This window comes from Juglans regia, chromosome 10 (assembly GCF_001411555.2).
Source record: "Juglans regia cultivar Chandler chromosome 10, Walnut 2.0, whole genome shotgun sequence".
NCBI classification, from domain to species: domain Eukaryota; kingdom Viridiplantae; phylum Streptophyta; class Magnoliopsida; order Fagales; family Juglandaceae; genus Juglans; species Juglans regia.
This window is the reverse complement of record NC_049910.1, coordinates 2,093,658-2,121,239: the sequence shown is the minus strand read 5'-3', so window position 1 is coordinate 2,121,239 and position 27,582 is coordinate 2,093,658. Positions and strand designations below refer to the sequence as shown.

The following is a 27,582-nucleotide window of genomic DNA, read 5'->3' as shown; positions in this document are numbered from 1 at the left end:
AATAATGTTAATATGAAATTGGGTCTCCCACAGAAAACATAAAAAAAAGAAATCTCCTCCTTGAACCGACTCATAAATTTACGAGGTTGTTTATTAGTGTTGAAAATCTTTCTTGACCTTCAAAATCTACATGGAGTGGCCCAGACCATGACTGTTGGAATGGTTGAGAGAGAGAGAGAGAGAGCCAAAATGAAATATAATTACATTATACAGTCAAATAAATTACATGTTACACAGTTGGACTCGAGGAATATGATATCAAAATTGCGTATCTGGCTTAACACACACCTTCACACATGGATTATGATACACTAAAATACAATAGAAAAAAGAAGCCCTATACCTCAGAAGTATATCATAGAGACCCTCACTAGGCACTAAGAAATAATCAGATGTTTCGCATCATGCTTTATCACACCAACTTCTGCAGAAATAACACCCTTTTTTTCAGTAACAAGGTGCGTGCTGGCAAATATGAAAAACATCATTGTGCTTCTTCATCCTCTTTTCTAAACTTTTCTCTGTTGACCAAAGCATTCAATTGTTTTTCTAACTGCACACACAAATGCAAGACAGGATTGATCAGTGACAAGAATGCCTCCGGAGGCATAAAGCAAACTTTGATCCAACTTGCAAAAGTACACACCTGGGCATTTTTCATCTTATGTCTCCGCAATTCCTCAACAAGACTCTCAACACTGGCATTGAAGATGAAATTCAGTTAGTTATGAGATTATATGCTGAAATATGTACACACTCCAAAGTCATTTGGGATTCATCTGGTACCTTCGTTGCAGATGGTTCACCTGAAACTGAAGCTCTTTCTCCCTGGAGGTAGCAGGAGGCATCTGCACATTTCTCAATTTTGAGATCATTGTCTAAAATACTGGACAACATTCTCTCATTATACATAAACAGACGAATATATCCTCCTTCATAGTAAGTAAAATAGCCCTCATTGGTAAATAATATGGAAGCTATTGTATGTGTCAGAAACCATTTTGTGTCAGAAATTATGTGTGCATAACTGAATATATCCTTTTCATTCCCCATTCTTGAATCTTTGGGTACACAAACCCACAAATTTAATATCCCATTAAAAGAATCATCATTATGAGGGTGCCTGCTGGCCATATCTTAACCCAAGTTCTCAAATCTAATTTCCACTAAATAGTTTCTTTAGTTTTTCTTGATAGTTTCATTAGGTTAAAAGACAAGTTCCACTCTATATGACATGGGTGGTTGCCACCTGTGACAGTAAAATTTATTTTAAAAAGAAAATCAGATTGCTGCTTGAAGAAGGTTAATCAGACTTTTAGAGCCCTTGGAAAATCATTTTAAAATGTTCCATCAAAACGGAATACCTGCAACAGGTCACTTGGGACAGCTTCAGCTGACTCTGCTTGCTTGCCTGTATCAAACAAAAGGGGTCAAATCCAACAAAATCCTAGCATGTATTATTTAGCAAAAAAGATGTGAATGATCAATAAGAGAGACATACCAGAGGTTTGTTCCACATACTTAATCAATTTAATGAGTTCTTCCTGTCAATATTTGAAAAGAAAAAATGGAATTATTTTGGGACAGAATCTCTCTACAATGTAGGGTTGTATATATAAATGTAAACATACCCTTTGCATGGCATTCTGCTGCAGAATACATTGCAAAGACGGGAGAATTGAGGAAGATGTAAGGCTAGGGCTTGTTGGATTGGCTGAACATCCAGAAATTGGGCTAAATATGCAGCTTGTAGGACCCTGTATGCAGATAAGAATGGCAATGGTTAAACTGCTAAGTTCCATGCCTATTTTTTCACAAATTCAAGCATCATAACAATTTACACAAAATAAATCAGAATTATATATCATACCCGAAGTTCAAAAGGAAAAAAGAATGAGGAATATTCACAACAATTGATTTAAGACCTCCAAGGATGCTAAGCGAGAAAGAGATGGTGAAAAAATTAAAGAAAAAAAGGCGTTGCATAGGAAGCGTGCTTCACAAATGTTTTGAGTTTACATTGGGATGGGCATGTCAGTTACACCCAACATATAAAACAAGCTTGGGACTTGACACGCACAAATAAAAGGTGACACCATATCCTGATGCCAAACTTCTGTATATCAGGCAATACCATCCACCGGATGAAGGTGCATTCAGTAGCAGTTCCACTGAAATTGAAGTCATAGAATGTGATGGCTCATGCCATATAGAAGCAAGTGTCCAATATATAAATGGATGACACTGTCTTGCTATAATAGGGAATAGGTTACAACACAAATTCATAAGACTTTTTTATATGCTAATTTCACTCATATTGCTTCCATAGATGTACAGGCTAGGAAACACATATGAAGACTCCTCAAGGGCGAAAAGAAAAAAAGGAAAACCAAAGATGGTTATCATTATTGAGCTACGAGTTTCTGAAGGTAGTTTTTATCTGAATTACTTTAGAAAAGTTATAAAGTTGTGCCTTCCAGATTGTAGCATAGCCTACGAATGCATATACCTTGGGGCTGAGGTCAGCCGAAGTGACTTTAAAGCGCCCTTTACGTTGAACAACCGCTCCTTCTGATGAATCCTCAACTACATAAGCAGATGCATAATACCAGATTATATTTTTATGTGGTATTAAAAACGTGATATCATCTTTGATTGAAAATGTTACCAAGTCAAAAGCAAGAAAATCCCAATAGACATACCTGATGAAATGTTATTGGCATCTTTCTTCTGACGGTACAACAATGAACCACTATAGTTACGGTCGGCTTGAAATTTTGGCTGTAGATAATCCCTTTAAAACCAGTTTCAAGACAAATTATTATAGCTTACTAAATGAAAAGCTTTATACTTGCATACATTCCGATTACTGGAAAAAAAATGTATGGAATAAACTACAAAGACAACTTCTTTTTGGATAGATTACAAGATGACATAATGTTGTACACCAAAACAGCAACCCACCGTTTTAATGAGAAGACAATGCTGATAAAGTGAGAATCCTTTTTTTTTTATAAGTAAGAATTTTATTAAACCATGTAATTAGGGATAGCCCAAGTACACAGGAAATATACAAGAGAAAGTGGGAATCATATTGCGATGACATCTCAAACTAGTCAAAATCCAATCAAATCAAAACTTAGGTAATACAAAAACATCTACAAAGTTAAAATTAATAAGATGTGGCTCACCTATCCCCATCACCAAGAAATCTTTTAGGAGATAGAGCGTTCTCTTGCAGTAGCGAACCACTCAAAAATTTTTTATGCTCAGGAATGACATGCCGTGGTAAAAGAAAACTCTGTTCTGAACTCTCACTCTCACTTCTTCCATTTCTTTGATCCACAGCTATTGGACTACTCACAATATCATCATCCTCACAAACATCAAAACAACCCCTGCATTAAAAGAAATGGTTGCTTAAATAAAGTACGAATTGTACAGACAAAACTCAGACTGCTATATTTATTACTATCAGATTTAGTGCACAAGATGTAAAAGGATGTCAAAAAAGTGTAACAAACAATAGCTGGGAACACCCCAAAAAATCAAACATTTTTGTTAAGATAAGTTTTATCAATAGTCAATAAAAAGAAACAAACGTATTGTTGAAGTAGACGGAGAATATACATCACATACACGCAAGTATAGAAATAAAAGAGATCAAGAAAATCCTGGAATCTACAGCTAGAGATGCATAGGTGGGCTGCTATCCTGGAAACATAAAAAAGCATTACATGCTATATACAATTTGGTGGCATAAAATAGCACTTAGCTTTCAACAGAATATGATTAAGATGTTTTTGAATATGTGGGATCTTGAGAAGATTATGTATTATAGAGTTATTACTCAAATAGAAAATGAGGGCCAAAAAGAAGAGTCATACTTAAGTGCTTGAAGAGGTTTTATTGGAAATGAATGAAGTGAACTCTCCAAATCATGAAGATCATTGAAACCATCCTAAAACAAACAGAAGGCACATGTCAAACATATGTACGAGTGACTTAAACTTCACAGATTCAAGGGATTTTCAGAACATAAATGCAATTAAATTGAAAAACAAAAACAGGAGTAGCTTTTAGCAATAGTAGTGATACCTCATGATTAGGTGGAGCATTTTCGTTGCTGACCCTTTCCCGGGACTGTCTCTCAGCTGGGAACACGACATCATCATGTCTGTCTTTTTGCTTCTTAGTAACATCCTGATCTTCGGCATTTGGCATGCCATCATCCTGAATCTGGATACAATACAGTGCTAAAATAAGACAAGACATAGACCCCAGCATACTTTTCACCAAAGATCCGAAGGTATAATGAAATGAATTGATACAAAACCAGCATCTGACACTACTTACAAGGGCAGCCTGAGTTTTTAAATCCTCAAGGTTGAAATTCCAGGCACTTATGCCTCGAATGTACTCTTGCTGCAAGTAATGAGAAAATTCATTCAGATTCGTTGAAATTGCAAAAACCAATAAGCTTCTCTATTTAAAAGAGCCTTCTTTATGCTTGGGTACGACGATGAGGTAGTGAAAAGAGATTAAAACAAGTACAAAATTTCTAGGAAACGTACAACCATTCAGTAAATCTAGGTTTGACCCATTGTTGTCAAAGGAAAAAAACAACTCAAGATACTCACCCAAGTGAAGAAACCAATTCCTAAACATAGCAAGAATATGTAATATGAACTCATACAATTTTCTAAAGTACTTATTTTAACAAAATAGAAGTTCCGAGATTTTAACAACAAGAAATGAGCTTATAGAATTAAAAAAAAACATTTACTATTTGGATTTTGTACAAAAAGCACAGGTTGCTTCTCGTTACATGAGATATCCTCAAGCTCATTGGTCTGAATTATTTTCCTAGAGGTCCTCTCTTGACCTCACAAAGTGAGCAAGCTGAGAGAGAGAGAGAGTAATTGGAAAAGCAATGTATCTATAGTATTAAAAATTCTACCATGACATTGTCAGAGACTCGGATGTTCTCTCCCTGGTATGATTTGAACCTCACTTATTGGGGTCAAGAAATACCACTTGGTCCAAATAAGACACTCTCTTTGGAGACGTGAATTACATACTTGTACAACATCAGAAAGCCTCAACTAATTGGAAAGAGAAGGAAACATGTAGGAGTATTATGCAATATCATTTTGTTTAGAACAAATGACTTTGAAGAATTGTCACCTGAGATAACTGATCCTTATCCCCATAGAGAGCTTTGTTCTGCACAAGAAGATCGGCCTCTTTTGCCTGAAACAGAAAAGCCAATCCAGAGGAATTACATCAAAAGTGATTCCACAACTGAAACAGAGTTTTACAAACTAGAAAGAGAGTGGTTAGGAAAGATACCTTCAGCATCCTAAACCGATCACCCAAAGGAGCAAGGCCATCGAGAATGGTATTAGCCAGATATTCGTTTGGGCGTGCTTGTTTAAAAAAATGATGCTTTAATAGCTTTTCTGAAGCTGGACGTTTTTTTGGATCCTTCACTAAGCAAGTGGCTACCATCTCTTTGAAGGACTACAAAAATAAAACCCTTCAGTAACAATATTCAAGTATGCTAGGTCTCAGAAAGTCTTGAGTAAACAACACAAACCTTTGAAAATCTCTTGTCTCTTTCATAGTCCAAACCTGGAGGTGCATTTTGTAATGTCATCAGCAAAACCTACAATAAAAAAATTGAAAGGATAAAAGATTAAATTGTGAACTTAACTAGCAAACATAGACAAAATAAATCCAGTATACAACAGAATTGTAAGTCAGAAGAACTCAGGAATTTACTTTCATTGGTGGGTACTTGGAAAATGGGGCATGGCCATGAGCAAGTTCAAGTGCTGTTATTCCAAATGACCATATATCTGCTCTGAATACAAATATTCGGAATGAATAGAATTGAGCAACCGGGGGGAAAAAGAAGAAAGAAAGAAAGAAAGAGGAAAGAAAAAACATATATCAGATCAGCAAATTACTGACTTGAAGTCATAACCATGCAATTGCTGCATAACTTCAGGAGCCATCCTGACCAAGGAAAAACAAAACAAAATGAGTTCCAAGTCATAGTATAAAATTAAATGGAGACTTTGGTGGGGTGTCAAGAAGTTGTAAATCAAGGAAGGCCCAAGAGCAGTGAAATTCAAATTTAAAAAAAAAAAAAAAAATGTACCAGCATGGAGTCCCAACAAAAGTATTTCTGGAACGTTGCCTATCTCCAGTATCAAACATGCCTGCTGACACACCAAAATCAGCTAACTTGACTACACCATTAGAATCAATTAAGATATTCCCAGCCTGCAAACCAGAGTTGAGGACACTAATAAGAAAACAAGTTTCAATCCATGTGGAAGAGGAAAGAAAAAATTCATTTAAAAAAAATGGATCTAAAATGTGACATATGAAGCAAACCACATTCTAGCTGTCTTTCTACATATGGCATCTTGGAGATTTAACATAATAGCATAGAAGTATAGTTTATCTCTTCTCAAAAGCAAAAGACAAGTCTCCCCAGCATCATATGATAATTACCATCAAGATGTCTTGGTTAAAGAAAACTATTTTCATATCCTTTTTTTTTGTTATAAAAAATGGCAACAACAGTTGACTACTAAACAAACCTACTAAATGGTGCCGTGCTGCAGAAATAAGGCACAAATTTTGGGAGAAGAATAATATAAGCAGGTGCCATACGTTACCTTCACATCTCTATGGATGTAACCATGGGCATGAAGATAAACAAGAGCTTTCAGAACCTCACGTAATAAAGTAGCAATAACAGGTTCTTCAAAACCTTCAGGATAACCAGACTTCATTATATGAAGGCAGGACCCACCAGACATGTATGGCATCACAACCCAAAGGCTGTGGCCAGAAGTGAAAGAGCAATGCGCCCGTAATACATTTGGATGGTCAATCAAGCTCATTGTATGTACCTCTCGTCGGATGCCATCCTGAAAGGTTTAAAAACACAAGGAAAATATATCTTAATATGACATTTATTTTTATAAGTATATCTTAATATGACATTTGCAGAATGTCACATAATTATTGATTAGCAAATGCAATTGAAAGTCTTATGATAAGCATCAGTACATCATGCATGGCTTTAAAAGTGATGTTTAAATAAGTTCCATGAAATTTATCTTAACTATCAATAGAAAGAGTTCCATGAATAATTTTTCTACTTGGAATAGATACATCACATAGGCCTTTCAAATATAAACAACTGAATTCAACAATTTGTAAGTCAATTTTCTAAGACTTTAATTTTTAGTAAATAGTCAATTCTCTAAGAAAATGATTCCAAAAATCACATTGCAATTATTACAAGTGCAAATCAAATATAAATGTGTACCAATTATGAAATATCAACTCAATAAAAAGAAAATATATGTTTTTATTGTACAAAAATAGGCACATACCAGGTCATTATTGCACTTTTCTAGATCAAGAACCTTGATTGCAACTATCTCATTAAGTGGAACGCAGAGAGCCCTGTACACAGAGGCGCTGACTCCTTCACCAACTTCTTCATATAATTTATAATCCTTTGCATTGACGGGGAATCTTTTCTCTGATACATACTCCATGGCTTCTTCTTACATAACACCATTAACACCCACTTTACTCCTTGATGTTCCAGAGAACACGAATAAAATGTATTCTGAGGAAGTAAGGGTGAGCTTGATGTTGGGTTTCTTCCAATTTAGTAGCATTTTCCCTTTATTCAATACAAAATAGTAAATGTATCCTGCGACTTCATCAGGAAAATTTCTAACAAGATCTCCTAAAGTCAGAAGGGCCGGTACTTTTAACAACCCTTGAGCAACACTAGCTGATAACAGTGTATACAAAACTTGCTAGCTCAAATAAGAAATAAGGCAAAGACAACACAGTGCACACGATTTAATGAGTCCTTAATCTCATCTCAAGCACCCCCAGCAGAACGACAAGCTAATACTGTTCTGTCATGAACTACCAACCACGCTCCCAACACCAACTCAAATGTTGAGTATGATTTGCAGAAAGGATATGAAGAACTAATGTTTCTCGAGGAAAGTACTCCTACAAAATTATAAAGGCCGTCATTAGAGTGGTATTACAGTTGAAGCAAAAAGAACTACCCATTTTACAAGTTTAAAAGAATGATTTTCTGCATAATTTTGAAATTAATAAATAAGGAACAGTAGAAGGAACTAATGAATGTAACAAAAATTGTGCATACACCAGGAGCGATTTCAATAATTTGCAAATAAACTCTACCTTTGTTGTATTTTTATTTTAAGATCCTGTATCTCATTCCTGGAGCACCAGAGACAACAAAATTATTGATTCATAAACCAATTAAATGGCTAAGTAACTTGCTCTAACCAATCCACTTCCCCATTAGGTGGCTTAAATCACAACAATCTGCCTTCCATGCATTTCAAAGGGATACTGACAATTTTCTATCAGAATACAGACATTCACAAATGCATTTTGGAATAGCAGCCAAAATGGTTACAGGAAGAATAAATAACGATGGAAAAGTAATTGATCCAAAGACGTCCACACGGAAGATACCTTTTACACAAACAATCTTCATCAAACTTTCATAATAGAAAAATTACTAAATTCTGAGTTGCACTGGCAGAACGATAATCAAAGAATACTGCCAAAAGAGCCACATCACCAACAACTTCCACAAGCATTGGCTTACTCTAAGGAAAAATTATTTACTTTAAGCTGATTCTAAAGCAAAATACTCCCCTCTAATAACAAAATCCAAGCACACTCTGATTTCTTTCAAAAATTGAGAAGCAAAACCAGTACCTAAAGCAGCCCCCTTTTTAATAAGCCAAAATTCAGGCTTCCAGTGCAGTGCTTTCAGAAAGGAGTCACAAAAACTAGCACTTTACACTCCGATTCGAAGAATAATCGCAAAATAAACCGATACCAACGACCAAAAAATCCAACTTCGAGCCCATCCCAAACCATCAACTTAAAGTTGCAATCACTCAATTTCCAATTACACCTAATCCAATAGAACCAGTTCGTTTCAAAAAATGAAATTGTTTTCAGAAATGAAAGAATAAATTTTTCATGCTCAACGAATCAACATAACATGAATTGCGATTAGTAGTGTTATATTTCAATAAAACTTTACTTTCACCTATACAAAAGATCTTCCGAAAAAAGATGTCCCAATTGACGAAATTAAAAATAGAAAAATAAATAAAAGCCGGATATATAATGGGCCAGAGAACGGACGGACCTAGGGTTTCGGTATCAAGTACATCGAACTACAGCTGAATCTGACGGGTATAGAAGGATGGAAATCCAACAGCCCTGACAAAACGAGGTCGACTCCGTAGTAGTTCGACCTGAACTGTGATCTTGATGATAATGACGAAGACGATGAAAGTTCAGACGTCTTTCCTCTCTCTCGTATGTTGTGTCCCTGCGTCCACCTGTATCCAACTGCTCCAGTGTTGGGTCCGGGGATCGAATCTCTCGCCGTTAAACTTTACACAACACTTTTCACAATACATATAATAAAAAATATATATTTTTATAAAATAATATTAATTTATAAGAAAAGATAAATTTTATTTATAATCTCTAATTAGAGATGGTATATACATGTTCTTTATTAAATAAAAAAAATATCATTTTAAGAAAAATATTTTTATAATTTTAAAAAATTTTATAAATAAAATTATCTAGACTTACGTTACAATATCTTTTTAAAATTATATTTAATTATGCATCTTTATAATTTTATATAGTTATAAACAATATTTTAACATCTTTAAAGATGCACTATTCACTATTCATATATTATTTTATCAATTTTTTCTCTCTCCTCCCACTTTCTCTCTCACAACCATTTCCTCATCTTTCATTTCCAACAATATAAGTAAACCTTCACATTCACCTTCATATTCATTTTATTATTATAATATATTATATTTTTTTTTATCATTTTATTATATTTTTAATATAATATATAAAAATAATAATTTTAAGAAAAAAATAAGTAATAATATTTTTTTATTATTTGACTAAAAAATACATAATCTAATATGAGAGTTTTCTTGATATGTAAAATCAATCTCCAAAAAATATAATTTTGCATATGCATATAGAGAAATCAATGTTGATAGCTCTAATACTATGAGAAGTGATATTTGCAGTCGTGAATAGTGCAAGCATTGCGCAATCCTTTTAAAAAAATTAGTAAATACGAGACCTACATAAAAAAAAAAACTAATTTTTTAATAATTGATTATATTTTTTAAAAAAAAAATTGTGTAGCGTGTGCACACTTCACGACTATATATAATATGTCTAATACTATTACCAATTTACCAATCGCATAATACTATTATTCAAGTGTTTTCGTATGATTTATGATATATATATATATATATTGAAACAGGAAATCATAATTGATATTAATCACAAAGTTGGCATTCAGCCATTACAATAGTTTTGATACAATCAGCAACATAGTCAATATCGATTAATTCATGCTCCTGAATCACAACTTTCCTTGCCAATTGGTGAGCAACACCATTTAGTTCCCTTTTCACATGCTGAATTTTTCAAGTAGCATTGGTTAATAAGTTTTGTATATATGAAACAAAACGGTGAAACTTCCCTGCATTAGGCTCTTTTAATAAAATTGTTTTAGGCTCAATTGGGAACTTGGAGTAAACTGAGATCAACTCAGTGCATTCTAATCTTAAGTTGAATCTAACATTTAAATACCCAACTCTCAAATCACTAAACTCATTTAAACTTAAAACCTCTTTTACACATGGGACCCACGACCATTTTCAACTCAACACCTCTTTACACGCGGGACCCACAACCTTTTTCAACTTTTTATAAATATATCTAAACTTATCTTAACATCTAAACTCATATTAGGTGGGCTCTACTAAACTCATTTCACAATCTCAACTCATTATTATTCATAAAGAACTCAACTCATCTCAAATTCGTTCAATATTTAAACAGGATCTTAATCACCCAACTTGAATCACCTAATACAATCCAATATCTTTACAAAACACAACACCTGTAGATAGGCCCCTAGCTTCTGCAATTGTTGGATCATATACAACAGGACATGTGTTGCAATCAAGTTTTTTTTTTTTTCGCAAGATTCAGAAATATATATTAAGACATAAAGAGTCTGACACAAACATAGGAATTCCAAAAGTCTGATACAAAAAACTACCTAGATGCAGGAGGATTTTTTCTGCTGTGAAATTGCAATAGAGATGTTGGAATTTGTATTAGTGGGATGTTTTCAAAGGCTTGCTTTGCCGCTTCCCATTGCGCTAAATTATGCGCACATCGATTTTCTGATCGATGAATTTTCCTCACTGTCCATTCTTTAAATGAATTTAAATGATGTCTGGTATCATTTCTGATGGGACTTAAAATACATTCTTGAATAGGAGAGGAATTTGAGATTGCTTGGATTGTCACTTTTGAATCTTCTTGTAGCACTATCTTTTCAAGCTTTAGTCTTTCAACTTCTTTAATAGCCATAAGAGCTACACTTGCTTCTCCTTGATTTGGACTAACATTATTAATGAAATTTGTTTTGAAAAAAATTGCATCTCCATTATCTTTCCAACAAGTGGAAGCAATGATGGATCATTCTTTTCGAATCGCCACATCAAAAGTAATGAGGTGATATCCAGTAGGGTGTCTCACATCGTTTTCACCGATCAGATTATCCTTTGCTGCCCAAGCTCTTGAATGTTGTGAATGTGTTGTAAAAACATATTCGACATATGCATGGATAGAGGGGGTTGATTGCTTATGGACCACCTTATTTCTAAAGAACCAGAGATTGTCCATTGCAATGATGGCAAAGATTTAGAAATATTGATGTTCCTCCTCTGAAATCTTGAGATTAGTCAAAGGTTTGAGAATATTGTTGATCCAGATAGAAATGGGTTGATAAGCAAAAAGAGATATATCAATGGGTCATTTGGACTTTCTCCATACTACTCTGGAATACAGGCAACTGAAAAAAAAGTGATAGATATTCTCAGGTTCGGTGTTGCACAAATGACACTTGACATGTTCATCAGCCAGTTGAAAGACTGAATTTATGAGACTCTTTGTTGAGAGGACATTGTGGCAGATTTTCCAGAGAAACAACTTGAGTCTATCTTGAATTTGTAATTTCCATAGATTCTTCCAATTAGTTAACTGATTTGTAGATTATGTTGGACCAGTTGCATTAACAAGGGCTGCATAGGCTGACTTTACAGAGAAGGCACTTGAGGATGATGTATCCATTTAATCTTATCAGGGATATGGTGAAATCTGTGATTTGCCAGAGGAATTTTTTGTATTTCTCTTGAGGTATGTTATGAGAATATGGCATTTGGAAGCAAAACATTCTAGTGCCTAGGTTCTTCAAGAATAAGCTCAGAGACCAACATTGAATGGTCAATTGAGAAATAGTTAGGATTTGGAATTGAGATATAGGATGGAAGGGTTAGAATCCAAGGGTCACTCCAAATTCTAGTAGAGACTCCATTATTAATCTGAAAACATATGTTGTTTTGAATGAAATCTCTCTGTTTCAAAATGCTTTTCCAAAATCCATAATCATTAGCCTTAGGGGAAGCTTGTAGGAAAGAAATGTTATTGAGATATTTCTTTGTTAGAACTTCTTTCTAAAGACTGTTGGGGCCATTTAGGAAGGACCAGGCGAATTTAGACACAAGAGCAGAATTGAAAATGGAGATTTGTTTGAGACCAAGACCACTCATGGATTTAGGAAGGCATATGAATTTCCATGGCTTAGGAGTGAATTTGTTTTTTTGAAGATCCTCAAACCCCCACCAGAATCTTCTGAAAAGAGTATCGATCTTTTTTGCCATGAATTTTGGAAACAACATAGAGGACTTGGCATAGGAGGGAATCAAACTAGCGCTCTTATCAGGACAGTTTTAAAAGCTTGAGAGAGAATTTTTGATTTCCAACCTTGGAGTTTTGATTGAATCTTTTCAAAAATTTATGTGAAGAATTTTTTTTTTCTCAACCCCACTCAAGAGAGGTAATCCCAAATATTTCGAATTATGGGATGAGACTCTGAATTCGAAGGAGCTTTTGACAATGTTAATCGAATCCAAGGAGATATTCCTACTGAAGTGGAGGGATGATTTTTTTTGGTTAGTAGTTTGCCCAGACCAAGAATTATAGGTATCAATATAGTCTTCAAAAACTTGAACAGTATGGGTTGAGGCTGAACCAAAAAGAAATAAATCATCCGCAAACATCAGATCAGAGATGGAATGACCATTCCTAGACAACTTGATGCCCTTTAATAGATTGAGATTTTCTTTATTAGCAATGAGCCTAGAGAGCACTTCAGTCCCTAGGATGAAAAGGAATGGAGATAGGGGATCTTCTTGTCTTAATCCCCTAGACGGTTGGAAGAAACCATGGGGAGACCCATTAATGCTGATTGAGTAAGAGACTGTTGATATACATTCTTTGATCCAATTGACCCATTGTTTTTTGAATCCAGCTTGATGGAGAACCTCTAGGAAGAAAGACCAATGCATGAAATCGAAGACTTTAACCATATCAATTTTTATGGCCATAGAACCAACTCTACTTTTTCTTTTTTTCATTAGATGAAAAATTTCCTGGGCGAGAATTGTGTTTTCTTGAATGATTCGACCCGGGATAAAATCCAATTGATATGGGGATATGATGGATGGAAGAATGGATTTGAGCCTATTAGCAAGAATTTTTGTTATAATCTTATAGCAAACATTAGAGAGGCTAATAGGTCTGAATTGGTTGACCTCATTAGGATTATCAACTTTGAGAATTAGAACCAGGTTTGTATGATTAAGTCCTTTGAGGAGTTTACCATGAATAAAGAAGCTCTTGACGACTGCAATCAGATCCTTTTTAATTTTCCATAAACTTTTATAGAATAATCTAGTGAAACCATCAGGACCTGGGGCCCTCGTAGAAGGAAGTTTTCTGACAACAAGAGTAATTTCTTCATCCATGGGAATTTTGCACAAGAATTCATTTTCGATGTCTGAGACTTTCCTGGGAAATAATTGATCTAGACCAACCAGGGGTATGGGATTTGAGGAGGTGAAGGTGTTTTTGAAGTGATTATAACTTTTCAATGATAACCGATTGGTCAGAAGTCCAATGGCTTCTTCCCAATTTGAGTGACTCTATGTGATTTCTTCTACGTCTGATGGAAGTTGAGGCATGGAAGAAATTTGTATTCAAATCCGTGGTAGTGAGCCAATTAATTCTAGATTTTTGCCTCCATAAGCTCTCTTCCCTTAAAAGCATCTCATTCAGATTTTCTCACAAATCAAATTCCAGTTGATTTGAGGAAGAGATAAAGCCTTGCCCTTGTATAGAAGAAAGAGCCTTGGAAAAATTATTAATTTGAGTTTGAATATGACCAAAGCTTTTGAGATTCCAGACTCGAAGAGCTTTTTTTGTAGATTTGAGCTTTTTTGACAGGATAAATGAAGGGGTTCCAGAAAATTGAGAATTCCAAGCTTCTTTAATGATCTTAAAGATGGACGGATTGTGAAGCCAGAATTGCTCAAATTTGAAAGATTTGGAGAACTGGTTTCTATTAAAGGTATCCAGGAGAAGATGGGCATGGTCAGAGGAGATTCTATTGAGGGTGGAGATGGTTGCTTGGGGAAAAGGATCAACCCAAGAGAGATTTGCTATTCCCCTATCAAGTCTCTCTTCCTTAATTAGATTATGCCCCTGTCTATTATTGGACCAGGTATATTTTGGTCCAATGGAACCAAGATCAATGAACCCAAATCTATTCATGAATAATTGGAGTCCTTTTGGATTAGAAGCTTGAAAGAAAGGCTTCCCCCCTAGTTTTTCTGAATGAGACAGAATTGAATTAAAATCACCCACAGCCAAAGAAGGACCTGAGAAAGACTCAGTTAAAAGACTAACTAATTTGGTTCCAAAATATATGTTTTTGGCTAGAAGGGGCGGGACAGTAAACTAGGTTTAAGAGTCATGGTGTGTGAATGGGATCAGAATAAACCAACATAGAGATAATATTACTAGAAATATTTACAAATTCAGTATCAAAACCAAGTCGATACATCAACAAAAGTCCCCCCATTTACCAGCCGAGGGAGCATGCACAAAAAAAGAAAATTCCAACATATTTACAATACGAGCAGTGTCTTTAGGAGAAAGTAAAGTTTCACAAAGAAAGATAACTTCATGGTTATGGGCCATGATGATGGCCCTTAGAGATCTGATTGCGAGAGGTCGGGCTATACCTCAGCAATTCCATGCAATGAGCCTCATGGGTTCATTGGTGGCAGTGAGGACCCTACCACCTCAGACTTTGGATTTATGGGGAAGAGATTCATGGTTTGGGTTTGAACATTTTTACTCGATTCTTTGACTTCCTGGTTCTGTTGAGGAGCATAACAGACAGAATATGATTTCTTCAGGTTCCTCCTCTGGACTCTTTCCTTCTTTGTTCTTGGTTTTGGCCTTACTCTTGCTGGTGATGCTCCTGGAATGCTTGATGCATTGTTGTTCGTCTGGACTCCATTAATGTCTTCTTTAGTATCTGTTGTCTCTATTGTAATTGTTGAACTAAGAAAACATTTTTTTGTGTGGAAATAGTGGGGTAGTTTTCTCCACGATGAGATCCTTCCTCTTTTTTGTAGTCTCTAGGGATGGGGTTGAGAAGGCAGAGGACATGTTTGTTGCGATTAGGGTGTGAATCTGGGGAGCTGCAGACTGATTGCGGAGATAAGAATATGGAGCAAAATGGGCTTAGGTTAGAGATTATATTGGGCTGACCTGAAGATTGTTGATAGCAAGACATGCTTTACCCGAGGGACTAACAAGTAAGGAAAGATTGTGTTTGGGCTTGGGAAATGCGTCTGGTCCATCCTTATTTTGAAGTTGAGACAATATTTGGTTAAGAAATGATGGGCTGACCTTAGGCTTGATTGGTAATGGGCTGGCTACTTTAATGTTTGCAGCTTGAGAAACAGGTTTTTGGGCCTTAATCGATAGGGAACATGGGGAGACATCTTGTTCTGATGGTTCCGATAAGGGGACAATAAAAGGTGATATGTTGGCATTTGTCAATTCGGTCTGAGTTGAGGGGACAAGATGACTGCATTCTTTTAATGATTCAGGTAGGTGATGGCATTGGTTGATGCCACGTGTAGACGAAGGGAATATGCATGGTTAAGAGATTTTTCCTTGAACGAGTTGTACAATAGAGTGAACAGTATCTTCTTCTTCGATAGGAGATTTGGTGGTTGACGCCTCAGAAAACAACTGCTTAATGAAAAACTCCTTTTTGATTCCTTCACTGGTGTTGATGAGGACTGCTTTACCCTTACCCATGTATTGGGCCTTGGATTTATCCTTGGAGACTATGTTGAGACTAATCATGGAATTTTCAGAAGATTCTCTAATTCTGACTGGGGGTAAGCTACACGAGGTTTGGTACAAATTCCTGAGAGAAGAAATCAGCTGAGCTTGACCCCTTGTTTGTTCTTCAACTTTTTTCTAAGTTGGGTTAAAGCGGTGTAAGTCCTGAGATTCAGCTCTCATCCATTGACCAAATCTTGGTTCTTCAGCAGAGTTGGTAAAAAAGGGGGCAGGCTCGATGAAGGTGACCCAATCTTCCACAACCGTAGCAGAACTCAGAAAGCAGTTCATATTTAAAGCAAATTTGTGCAGGTTTATTGTTGATTATGGGCACCGAGAAACCTCCAGAGAGAGGTTTCCTTGTGTCTATTTCAACCCTAATACGTAAGCAAGGTCTCACACAGTTGTGCGGTAAATAGGATTGGTCTATTTCAACAAGGTTTCCCATTACTCTTCCTATTTTGTCAGCATTATCCTCTGTCATCATTTCAAGGGATAAGCCACAAATACGGATCCAAAACACAAAGAAAGTAAGGTCAACTTCCTGGAGGCTCGGACCTGGGGGTCAACTTTTAGGACCATGTGGTAGTCCTTAAAATTCCAAGGCCTTTGAAGGTAACTCGATTTTTCTCTAGTGATGATGGAAAAGTAAATAGAAAGGTATTGGTGTCCAAATCTTCAATGATGAGATCTGGGACAAAACTCCAAACCACATATATGATAGAGTGAAAAATATTCCTGGTAAGGGTTTTGTCTGAGACCAACTTACCTATAAGAGCATGATTGAAACTCTTTGTGGTTGTTTCCGAGACTGAGACCAAGATGATATCATCCCAAGTTAAAGATTGTGTTTGCTCAATGAGAAGATCGATACTTGACTTATCTTTTGACATTACTGTAGATGGGTGGTTGGAAAGTGGTGGAGTGGTTGTTTGGTTAATGGTTTAAGGAGTGAAGTTATTGGAGGACTGAGAAGGGTTAAGGTAGGGCTCATAAAGGATGAGACTACTAGAGAGGGGAGAAAACTCATCGCAAGAGAGTCAGATTTTTTCCATTCTTCGTGTCTTTTTTTATGTTGCAATCAAGCTTGCAAGAACAGAACTATCATCTTAATATTTTATTTAATATATATTGAAGATATTATGAATAAGCCACTGAAAAAAAATGGAGTTAGTGTAAATCTATATAATACTAATTTAAAAGTCGAGACCATAAAATTAATAAATCAAAATAAATACTGACGATATTTTTACGAGATTTGTATGAATATTAAAAATTTTCTTGCATTTATGAAGACACAAGGATTAATACTGTTTTACCTTTTAATTTTCTTCAGTGTAAGATTCCGTGTACAGAAAATTTTTCAATCAGGATTAAGGATCAAATGTTATAGGAATTAAAACAAATTAAAAGTGTTCTTTAAATATGGAAGAACAAAATTAATTCCTCAACTTTAAGCCCAGTCTGCTAAGAGATTTCAAAACAAAAGCCCAAAAAGGGCTAACTCCAATCTGGACCCACTACTAGTCGCACATCTCATCGTTTGTTCAGTGTAGATGGGCCAACGACCATTCTCAAATGATAAATATTATATAGATATAAAGTGATTATATAAAATAAAAAATGTCTTGATAAATGTATTTTTTTATTTATTTATTATTATTATAAATATTTAAAAAATAAATAAAAAATTTACAATATTATTATAATATATATATATATATATATAGCATAATTCTTCATAGAATATAGAGATGCACTCAATGATCAAGCGATTCCCTACTTTCATGCCTTAATTTTTAATTATGTTGAATGGAGATTTTCGTAATAAAAAAACTCCAAGTGCCATTTAAATAGAATATAAGTTATTTTCTAATAAGAAATACTACAATCATAAAAATTTTTATAAAAAAAAAAAAAAAAATCACAAATTGAAGTGATTATTTGTGAATTTGAAATCTATGAATTTGAAATAAAAAAAAGATCACAAGTAGCACCGCTCTTATTCTTTAATTGGCTGTCGAAGTGAATAAAAAAACATCATGGAAAAGAAAGGAAAACAAAAGTAGGCATGCAAAACAAACTTCATTTGTCTTGGCACCATCAGCCACGTGTAAGGCAAAGATCGTGACATGTTGCCGTACAGGCAAACGTCAAGCTTCCCTTGAAGGCTGGACTTCACGAGAAACTCCTACAGACTCCAGCGCAGTAATCCACCCGCCGCATACAAAGCGCCCTTTTTTGGCCTTTACGTTATCTCTCTTTCTCTACAATTACACTATAAACCCCACAAGGAAGAGATCTCTGCAACTTCAAATGAAAGCAAGGAACAGAACACTAATGGCAGAGGCATAGAACAATGAGGTTTCCCAAATAATAAGTTTGTTTTGTCCGTGCTTTGCATTGAGCGTAATGTTACACTTGGTTCATACATTTTCTGTGTTTAGCTATAGCTTGAAAACAGAGCATTCAGAGCTCATGAGGCTATCAGGTCCTCATTATTAGATTGAAAGCCTTCGTGACTCTGGCTATAGCTCACAAAAAGCATTCAGAGCTCGTGAAGTTATCAAATCGTCATTTTTAGATTGAAAGCATTCATGACCCAAACTCTCAGTGGGAATGGTGAAAATTAGTCTCTCTCTCCCTCTCTCTTTTTCTTAAAAAGAAAAAATATTGTTCGTTTTTTAAATTATTTTGCATTAGGAGGGTGTGAATTGCAAATAATGGGTTTGAGTTTATATAAGTAGTTGTAAGCTAAAGATTTGTTTGGTTGCTTGGTGATTGTTTTGGAAAGTGAAAAGAAATATGAGTTGTGGGCTGAGGTGTGTTTGGTGATTTATTTGGTTTCCCTGGGAAAAAGAAAAGAAAAAAAAGACCCGCTTGTTGTTGAGGTTTGAAAATGCCAGAAGGGCGGAGGAGAGGGATACTTTTTAGCAAACTCTATTCATTTGCTTGTTTTCTATCAAAGTTCGAAGACAAACATGCTCAAATTGGGCGAAGAGGGTACTCGAGGGTTGTGTACTGCAATGATCCGGGCAATCCAGGGGCAGTTCAGTTGAAATACAGAGGAAATTTTGTCTCAACTACCAAGTATACGGCGGTTAATTTTATTCCAAAGTCTTTATTTGAGCAGTTTAGGAGGGTTGCAAATATATACTTTCTAGTTGTGGCCTGCGTTTCATTTACTCCGTTGGCACCTTATTCAGCTCCTAGTGTTCTTGTACCATTGTTAGTGGTGATTGGAGCTACTATGGCCAAGGAGGGTGTGGAAGATTGGAGACGAAAAAAGCAGGTAATATTTGAATGCCCTTTTTAATTCGTTTTGTTATCATGATTGTGAATCTTCTAAATCTTGTTTTTGATAGAATTTAAAATACGAGAGAGAGAGGATGAAACTCTTGATAACCAACTTTCTTTCTTAATTATGTGGTTTCTAGCTGAGTGTTGACATGGTTTTAGGATATTGAGGCAAACAATCGAAAAGTCAGAGTGTATAGAGATTATACATTCCATGAAATCAAATGGAAGAAACTTCGAGTTGGTGATCTCGTAAAGGTGTGTAAAGATGAATACTTTCCTGCTGATATTATTCTGCTCTCGTCAAGCTATGAGGATGGTATTTGTTATGTTGAGACCATGAACCTTGACGGAGAGACTAATTTAAAATTGAAGCATGCCTTGGAGGTGACATCCCATCTTCAAGATGAAAAATCCTTCAGACAATTTAGGGCCGTGATCAAGTGTGAGGACCCTAATGAAAATTTATTTTCATTTGTTGGAGCTTTGACCTATGATGGCAAAGAATACCCCCTTTCCATAAAACAGTTGCTTTTAAGAGATTCTAAGCTTAAAAACACTGAATATATCTACGGAGTGGTTGTTTTTACGGGACATGATACAAAAGTGATGCAGAATGCTACAGATCCTCCTTCCAAGAGAAGTAAAATTGAGAAGAAAATGGACAAGATAATCTACATACTTTTCAGCACTCTGATAGTGATAGCTTCTGTTGGTTCAGTGTTTTTTGGAATTGAAACCAAAAAAGATATTAGCGGTGGAAAGTACCGAAGGTGGTATCTTCGTCCAGATGATTCAACTGTGTTTTATGACCCCAAAAGATCATTACTTGCCGCGTTTCTTCATTTCTTCACAGCCCTAATGTTGTATGGATACCTGATACCAATATCTTTATATGTATCCATTGAGATCGTGAAGGTTTTACAGAGTATTTTCATTAACCAAGATCAGGATATGTATGATGAAGAAACAAATAGGCCAGCACATGCCCGCACATCAAATTTGAATGAGGAACTTGGTCAGGTATATACAATACTTTCCGACAAGACAGGCACTTTGACATGTAATTCCATGGAGTTTATGAAATGTTCAATAGCTGGCACTGATTATGGCCGTGGTACGACAGAAGTGGAGAGGGCACTGATGAGGAGGAGGGGTGCACTGTCTGAACCAGGAGATGCATCAAATGATGTACAAAGCCATGATGGCGATGCCATGGACTTCAGAAGGTTGATTAGGGGATTCAATTTCAGAGATGAGCGCATTATGAATGGGCAATGGGTTAATCAACCTCATCCTGATATCATTCAGAAATTCTTTCGGGTCTTAGCAATCTGTCATACAGCTATTCCTGTGGTCGATAAAGAGTCGGGAGAAATTTTCTATGAAGCTGAGTCACCGGATGAAGCAGCTTTTATAATAGCTGCAAGGGAGGTTGGCTTTGAGTTTTATGGAAGGACACAAACAAGCATTTCATTGCATGAGTTAGATTATGAAACTGGCAAAAAGGTTGACAGGTGAGCTCCTCACGTAACATTTTATGGTACATATCATAAATTCATTCAAGTGTAGTGTCCGCTTCCTATGCGGCCAGTTGTCTATATGAAGTATGATGTCCATTTGTCATATTTGAGGGACCATGTTTTCTATTTTCATATATAATTGTTCAGCTTATGTTTTTGAAAAGAAAATCCTGCTTGCATATTTAACATAATAATATAATCTTTCTCACTTTCATAAACAGCCATTTGCAGCAAACAACTTTCTCATGGTGTCTGCAAGTGTAATATGCCTAATATGAATTTGAGTTTTTCTTTTGTTCTAAAAAATCTTTTCTCTCTGCTCTTAACAATTTTTGTAGCCAATGATCCAATGTCATCTATCAGAAACAAAGCCTTAAAACTGGTAGCAAATTACCGTTTCTCAATTAACTGTCCAGGATATAGGGCTTCTCGAAGGTCTTGAAATCACAAGGCAGACTTCAAGATGATACATTGAGGGATGCATCTTTTACTTTGATGAGGCCTTCTTGTATAATGAACTGGGGAAGGAGGGAAGAAAAAAGAGTTTAATATCAGAATATCAGAGAAATCTGTAGAGAAGTTCTGTAATATTACATTACACTTATATGAAAAATGATTGCTTTTTAGGGCATTCCTTTTATCTTTTTCCTTTCTTCTTTTTTTAGTGCAAAACACTAGGATTCTTTGTTGTGGCAATCAAATCCATGGCAGATATAACTAGATTCTATTTTATGAGAGAGGCTAAACGGCTACGTTTGGGTGAGGCATGTTATTGTATATTTTCTTTAATTCATCATCTTCTTCTTCTTTTTCTTTTTCCAGTCTTCCATTTATTTATTTTTTATTTCTTACAGTTTCATTTATGGCGTTTTGGTTACACTTGGCATGACCTGTTTTTCTATATCCCAGAGTATATGAGCTTCTCCAAGTCTTAGAATTTAGTAGTGCTCGCAAAAGAATGTCTGTAGTTGTAAGGAATGCGGAAAATCAGTTATTGCTCCTTTGCAAGGGGGCGGACAGGTTAGACAACTGATGCATACACTACTTGTTACGTGAATGAATTTACAAGTTGAGTCAATTGATATGATATTGTTATCTGCATATGCTATAGTGTAATGTTTGAAAGGCTTTCACAAGACGGGCGGCTTTTTGAGTCTCAGACCAGGGATCACATAAAAAAATATGCTGAAGATGGACTACGGACCATGGTAATTGCATACCGTGAGCTTGGTGAAGAAGAATATAAATCATGGGATGAGGAGTTCCGAATGGCCAAAACATCTGTTACTGTATATCATGATGTATTGGTAGATGAAGCTGCTGATAAGATTGAAAGGAATTTGATTCTTCTTGGTGCAACAGCAGTCGAAGATAAACTACAAAAGGGCGTAAGTATTGAATATTTGTTCTATTAAGAGCCAAATCAATCATTCTATTTTTTAAAACATTTCAGTTCATTATTTTATCATCCGTTTTGATCTAATAGCACTCTCTGGTGTTCAGGTCCCTGAATGTATCAAGAAGCTTTCCCGAGCTGGAATTAAGATATGGGTATTAACTGGTGATAAAATGGAAACAGCAGTTAACATTGGGTACTGTAAAAGATTTAGTGCAGAATAATTATTTTGTGATATGTGAATATTTATGTAAATTTATAAATACTTTAATTGTTCCAGGTATGCTTGTAGTTTACTTAGACAAGATATGAAACAAATCATAATCACTCTTGATTCGCCAGATATTGATGCCTTGGAAAAACAAGGGGATAAAGAGGCCATTGCAAAGGTACAGGATTTTGAAGTAAACAACATTGATTTTTTTAATGGTCAAATGCTCAGAAAACTTTCTGGAACGTTGACTGTTACAGGCTTCGCTTGAAAGCATAACGAAGCAAATTAGAGAAGGGATATCTCAGATAAACTCAGCAAAACAAAGTTCTAATTCAGCTAAAGAAAGTACTATTTTGTTTGGCCTGATAATAGATGGCAAGTCCTTGGATTTTTCTCTAGAAAAGAATGTGGTGAAGTCATTTTTTGAACTTGCAATTAATTGTTCTTCTGTTATATGCTGCCGCTCTTCACCCAAGCAGAAAGCTCGTGTAAGTTTTCTGATCATGCCGGTTTAAAGTTTCCTTGTAGTTTATGTTTTTCACGACATCAGGATAGTCTGATAGTAATATAGGAGATTTGCAGGTGACCAGATTGGTAAAAGAGGGAACAAGTAAGACAACACTGTCTATAGGTGATGGGGCAAATGATGTTGGCATGCTTCAAGAGGCTGATATTGGAGTTGGCATCAGTGGAGTTGAAGGGATGCAGGTCCTTATATCTTTTTTGTCTTATCTCTCTTCCCACCCATGCCTTTTTCTTTTCATCTTTTTGCTCATGTATGTCACCCAGACTTCTATTGAATTTATTGGAGTTTTACACTCGTAGTGCCCCTTTTAAGTGACTAATGAATTATATCTGATCTGCAGCAGGTGCAAATTTAAATCGAATTATATTAATGTATAAATCCATTAGAAATTATGTATTTGAAAAGAATTCCTGACTTGCAACACTATTTGTTCTTATTATTTGCTTCACTGATGATTAAGCTCACAGCCATATCATTTGTCAGTTGTAAAATATGTATATTCCATTGCTATTGATTATGTTCTGCACTACTTTATTCTAGGTTTTCACTTTGAATAAGAGAAAAGACCCAACTTCTGATTCCAAATGTCTCTTAACTGCAGGCTGTGATGGCTAGTGATTACTCAATAGCTCAATTCCGTTTTCTAGAACGTTTGTTGCTGGTACATGGCCATTGGTGTTACAGGCGAATAGCAATGATGGTAGAACTGTGCTTCCATCTATTGCACTTAAATCTTGAAAAAGAAGGAAAAAACTATACTGTCAAGAAGTTGAGGAAGAAAAATCATTCCCATTATCTTTGGACTCGAATGTTTCCTTCATAAATTTTCTAATTGTCAAGAAATTAAGTAAAATCATTTCCATTCTCTTTGGGCTTGATGCTCCTTCTAAAATTTTCTTGGTGGAAATAAACATGCATCGGAACTGAAAAGTTAGCTTCTTCTCGTTCCCCTTTCTAGTCCCTTCTCATGGTGTGATTGGGGGATTCTAAGCTGCATATTATTAATTTTATGCTCTTCAGTTTCCTTGTTACGGAAATGATTACTTACCAATATATTGCTGCATGTGAAGATACAAGAAGTAATCAACAGAAAACGTATCTTTGGTTGACATGCACTACTGTATTCTTTTTGTTGGTGCAGATATGCTACTTCTTTTACAAGAACATAACATTTGGGTTTACTCTATTTTGGTTCGAGGCCCTTGCTTCTTTCTCTGGTCAGCCTGCATACAATGATTGGTACATGTCATTTTACAATGTCTTCTTCACCTCGCTTCCTGTAATTGCGCTTGGTGTTTTCGACCAGGATGTTTCTGCACGATTTTGCCTCGAGGTATAAAATTATTATCCTTGTCTGAGCTTATAGGAATAGCAATCAACCTGCTTATTTTCCACATTTTCGTTGAAGGTTTATATAGAAGCCTAAATAAACATGTAATTTTCATGCTTCTTTCGATTACAGTACCCCATCTTATATTCGGAGGGAGTAGAAAACATCCTCTTCAGTTGGCCCCGCATCCTTGGTTGGATGTTTAATGGATTTATAAGCTCCATAATTATCTTCTTCTCTACAACCAAGTTCATGACTAACCAGGCCTTTCGAAGAGATGGGCAAGTATTGGACTATGAAATCCTTGGTGTCACGATGTATACTTGTGTGGTGTGGGCTGTAAATTGCCAAATGGCACTCTCCATCAACTACTTCACTTGGATCCAGCACCTCTTCATCTGGGGCAGCATCGCCTTCTGGTACATATTCTTAATCATTTATGGTTCTCTCCCATCAACCATATCAACAACAGCATATCAGGTCTTTGTGGAAGCCTGTGCCCCAAGTGTTCTCTATTGGCTGGTCACCCCATTTGTAGTTATTTGCACTCTGCTTCCTTATTTTTGCTATAGGGCTTTCCAAACACGATTTAAACCAATGCTCCATGACATAATACAAATAAAACGGCTGGAAGACTCCGAGACTCTGAACACTCCTACATTACATGGGCAACTCAAGGACAGACTGCTACATCTCAGGGAGAGATTGATGCATAGGGAATTATGAAACACAAAAACATCTCTTAGCTTATGTGAACTGGGTGTCTATATATGTCGAGGTTGGTGTTTGAATCATCATTGGGGAATGATGATCATGTAGGCATAGGCAAGACCTGTGTAACTTACCTCGATCCTACACGTAGATTAGTAAGACATTGATTTATTCATTTCCCAGGAATACCAGATCTTTTATGTTTCTGTTTTTTTCCCAGCATTCCAAATGTGTAAATATTTTTTATCTAAGCAAAACTCTTCTGTTCTGAGTTAAGATCACCAACTGGTTGCTTCTCAATTACAATTGCAAAAATGTTTTTGCATACAAATATATGATGAATAGGGATCCCAACATAAAGTGCTGTGGAGCAAGAATGTCGGATTCTTATTTGGAATGAGAGCTTTCAGATAAGTTTTACAGAATCCAGATCAAACTTTTACCTGAATGAGAGAGCGTACAAACAGAAGCTGAGGTTGTCGGTGCAAATGACAGATCTTGAGAACTACTCATGATCAAATTTCGTGGAATTTGTAGAATACATTTGCCTGTATTCATCTTCTATCCACGTCAAAGCTAAGGTCTCGTTCACTTTCATAAAATTTTTCATCTTATTTTATATAATCATTATAATTTTTTTAAATTTTTACACACAATAAAACAAACCACTTAACTATTTCAAAATTTAAAATAAAAATAATATTAAAAAAATATATTTTAATAATATTTTATTTAATTTTTAACTTTTATCTTAATTCATTTCCTCTCATAATAAATGATCGATAAAACTCGAATATTTTCAAAAGGCCAAAATATAGAATACAGGAAATGTTTAAATCATCGTTAGACTTTCTTGATAGGCGGCAACCTGTGTTTATCCATGTGTCACATTTCAGATCTGCGTGAAACTTTTCATCGAACTTCTCCACTTCAGGGGGGGCTACCTCTTGCATGGATTTTCCTCGAGCTTGAAAATCTCTGAGACTGGAGCCAATGGCACAGACTGGTGTGTGGAATTTATTCCAAAATTTCAAACAAAGGTTTAAAGCCAACATTGGGGTACACCAATAATCTTGCAGTCAATGCGTTGTATAAATCTAATGATACCTGTTGAAGTAATGGAGATTGGAGATACGAGAATCTTTATTCCAATCAGAGAACTACCCCACTAGCTAGCTAGTATTCTCTTCTGTAGAAGGTCAAAAGATAATTAAGGAGTTGGCCTTTTTTCCAAGCCAACCTTTTTAAAAAGATGTTGTACCATACTCCAGGGAATATTGATTCACGAGTGGGAAGCGACCCACCATTTGCAATATCACCAAACCCATCAACAGAAGGATTACGATCAGGATTCAGGATCAGCCCCAGATCAAGCAACACCAATTACGACTCAAAGTCACGAGGACAGTTCGACTCTATTTCTATCACAATAATTATTAAAAAAGAAAAAAAAAAAAAAAGAAGAAGCAAGAAAGATGGAAAGAATGATAACATAAATGTCGCCGCGTAATGCGTATCGATTTCCGGATCATCAAAAGGGGTATTTGTGAAGCACGAGAGAGGTACTCAGAATTGACGACAATTCGAGGGTGAAAATGAACATAAATATTACTAAAATTTTAGGTACTAGTTAAGTCGTTTTTTTAATATAAAATAATTATTTTGATCAATTATATTATAAAAATACATAAAAATAATTATATATAACAGAATAAAGAAAATGTCACTTTCCTCCGAAAAAATCTATTAACTAATTTTTTTTATTTAATATATAGTTAATGAAATATTTTTTTAAAGACTTTGTAATTTTTTTTAAATATTTGAGAGATTTAAAAAAATATTTAAAAGAAAGTAAAAAAAAAAAATTACAATATTCTGTGAGAATTTCCGGCGATAGAGTATAGTAGCTCCCATATTAAAATGCCCATGCCTACAACTTAGCTTCAATTTGCGGATCTCGTAGTGTTTGTTTCCGGTAAGATGCATGGGTTTATCATTTGATTTATGTGCTTATTTTCTTGTTTTTTTTTGCATGGGTTTTATTGAAAAATTATATCATCTAAGTATCTATATTGTAATTACGATTTTTCTTCACTATAAATGAAGACTTTTTATGAAATTTAGAGTATCGTCATCTTCTTAAAAAAA

The 27,582-nt window shown here is 35.4% G+C and overlaps 2 protein-coding genes across 3 annotated transcripts; one reads left to right on the top strand and one right to left on the bottom strand.

Annotated features, from left to right (window-relative positions):
• Nucleotides 1-179: 179 nt before the first annotated feature.
• LOC108997111 (serine/threonine-protein kinase BLUS1-like) lies at nt 180-9,489 on the bottom strand. The gene is made up of 21 exons (XM_018973242.2): nt 9,251-9,489; nt 7,419-8,061; nt 6,693-6,947; nt 6,167-6,291; nt 5,977-6,021; nt 5,785-5,866; nt 5,600-5,668; nt 5,353-5,523; nt 5,188-5,253; nt 4,357-4,425; nt 4,099-4,239; nt 3,888-3,961; nt 3,192-3,398; nt 2,703-2,794; nt 2,510-2,586; nt 1,632-1,757; nt 1,502-1,544; nt 1,365-1,411; nt 787-848; nt 647-698; nt 180-553 (listed from the first exon to the last, which is right to left on the bottom strand). Exons 2-21 carry the CDS (start codon nt 7,584-7,586, stop codon nt 485-487), a joined length of 2,040 nt encoding a protein of 679 aa, XP_018828787.1. The 5' UTR covers nt 7,587-8,061; nt 9,251-9,489; the 3' UTR covers nt 180-484.
• Nucleotides 9,490-18,746: 9,257 nt separating this feature from the next.
• On the top strand, nt 18,747-25,692 carry LOC108997017 (probable phospholipid-transporting ATPase 8). Of its 2 annotated transcripts, XM_018973091.2 has the most exons (11): nt 18,747-19,729; nt 19,897-21,251; nt 22,167-22,277; nt 22,369-22,645; nt 22,761-22,849; nt 22,934-23,042; nt 23,125-23,355; nt 23,450-23,575; nt 23,995-24,093; nt 24,535-24,726; nt 24,856-25,692. In XM_018973091.2, the coding sequence occupies exons 1-11, from the start codon at nt 19,337-19,339 to the stop codon at nt 25,447-25,449; spliced, it is 3,576 nt and encodes a 1,191-aa protein (XP_018828636.1). In that variant the 5' UTR covers nt 18,747-19,336; the 3' UTR covers nt 25,450-25,692. The 2 variants fall into 2 exon arrangements, with proteins under 2 accessions (XP_018828636.1, XP_018828637.1); XM_018973092.2 differs by lacking the exon at nt 23,995-24,093.
• Nucleotides 25,693-27,582: the final 1,890 nt, after the last annotated feature.

What these genes read in the sequence shown, in the direction of transcription:
- LOC108997111 (XM_018973242.2), bottom strand. Translation starts at nt 7,586, where the DNA reads ATGGAGTATGTATCAGAGAAAAGATTCCCCGTCAATGCAAAGGATTAT. An exon ending in AAACCTCTTCAAGCACTTAA is followed by an intron (nt 3,399 to 3,887) that starts GTATGACTCTTC and finishes CTTTTAATGCAG; the next exon opens with GGGTTGTTTTGATGTTTGTG. An exon ending in CGGCTGACCTCAGCCCCAAG is followed by an intron (nt 1,758 to 2,509) that starts GTATATGCATTC and finishes ATCTGCATACAG; the next exon opens with GGTCCTACAAGCTGCATATT.
- LOC108997017 (XM_018973091.2), top strand. Translation starts at nt 19,337, where the DNA reads ATGCCAGAAGGGCGGAGGAGAGGGATACTTTTTAGCAAACTCTATTCA. An exon ending in ATTGGAGACGAAAAAAGCAG is followed by an intron (nt 19,730 to 19,896) that starts GTAATATTTGAA and finishes ACATGGTTTTAG; the next exon opens with GATATTGAGGCAAACAATCG. An exon ending in AAGATAAACTACAAAAGGGC is followed by an intron (nt 22,646 to 22,760) that starts GTAAGTATTGAA and finishes TCTGGTGTTCAG; the next exon opens with GTCCCTGAATGTATCAAGAA.